Here is a 1,118-nt window from a genome sequence, read left to right as displayed (position 1 = left end):
ATTATTTTTTTTTTATCTTCGCTGACAGAGCTGAACGTACGTGGCCATGGGTTAGGCCACTTTTCCGGCACACTGAAAGTGTGCCTCATTCACGAGGAAGATATCAATGCTAGCAAAAGGCATGACGGCTCCCCAGCAAGCCCGCCTCTATAGAGCATATAAAAGCTACGGGTAAAGCTACGAAAACCATACAGTTCGAGTTGCACTGTGACAAACGACTGCACTAGTCCATCATGGCCCGTACCCTGTTTGTAATCTCTGCCTTGGCGATGCTGGTGGGAGCTGTCCAGGTCAATGCGGATGAGCTGCCTCACTACGTCACACAGAAGAGCTTCAACGAGGCACAGGCTGAGTGCGCCGTGTATCTAGGTGTCGCTCAGGATGATCTTCAGCGCTACGTCAACAACGGATACCCGGACGAGGACGTCGTCCGCTGTCTGCTGCGCTGTGTGGCCTTCAACCTGCGCTTCTGGAACCGCACCACCGGACTGCAGGAGTCCCATTTGGCGAGCCTCTTCGTGCCATACCCGAACGACTTCCACAACGTGGAGCGCACGGAGGCGTGCCTGGCCCGTAACCAGTACACCTGCGACGATGACCTCTGCACGCAGGTGTACAAGGCGTTCCAGTGTTACTACCAGAACTACGGTACACTGAGCGAGTGCCCGCAGTTCGTCGTGTCCACCTACCGGGAGGATCTGCAGGTGGCGTACGACGTTTTCGGAATGCTGTACGTTTCCAGCCCCGGTCTCCAGTATCTGGCCGGTGGATGCTTCCCCAAGGACGAGGAGGCGCTGTGCTTCTTCAGAACGTTCAACCTGCGCGAAGGACTGTACGACGATAACAGCGGCTGGAACTTGGAGCGTCTGTACCTCCAGTACAACGAGGACGTGTTCCTGCCAAGCAACGCTCTCACCGTCAGCTGTCTGTCGAACCAGCAGAAGCTTGCCTGCAAAAAGAGCAACTGCCAGCAGGCCTGGGACTCGTTCAAGGCGTGCTTCGGGGAGTCGCAAGCGTTCAGCTACCAGGTCAACCAGGTGTTTGTGGATGCTGCCAAGAACGTTCTCGGACAGCCCGTGTGCTACTGCAACAAGGCAGTGAAGTGTGGAAACCATTAG

General features: G+C 55.8%; 1 protein-coding gene across 1 annotated transcript; it reads left to right on the top strand.

Annotated features, from left to right (window-relative positions):
- Positions 1-233: 233 nt before the first annotated feature.
- LOC128277027 (general odorant-binding protein 45-like) lies at positions 234-1,102 on the top strand (the record flags this gene model as incomplete). The annotated part of the gene is made up of 1 exon (XM_053015478.1): positions 234-1,102. A coding segment is annotated over exon 1 (869 nt), but the record flags the coding sequence as incomplete, so codon positions are not given.
- Between the last annotated feature and the right edge of the window lie 16 nt (positions 1,103-1,118).

The sequence above is a fragment of the Anopheles cruzii genome, unplaced genomic scaffold (assembly GCF_943734635.1).
Source record: "Anopheles cruzii unplaced genomic scaffold, idAnoCruzAS_RS32_06 scaffold03472_ctg1, whole genome shotgun sequence".
Classification (NCBI taxonomy): Eukaryota; Metazoa; Arthropoda; class Insecta; order Diptera; family Culicidae; genus Anopheles; species Anopheles cruzii.
Note: the sequence above shows the minus strand (reverse complement) of the source record. Positions and strands in the feature narration are given on the sequence as shown.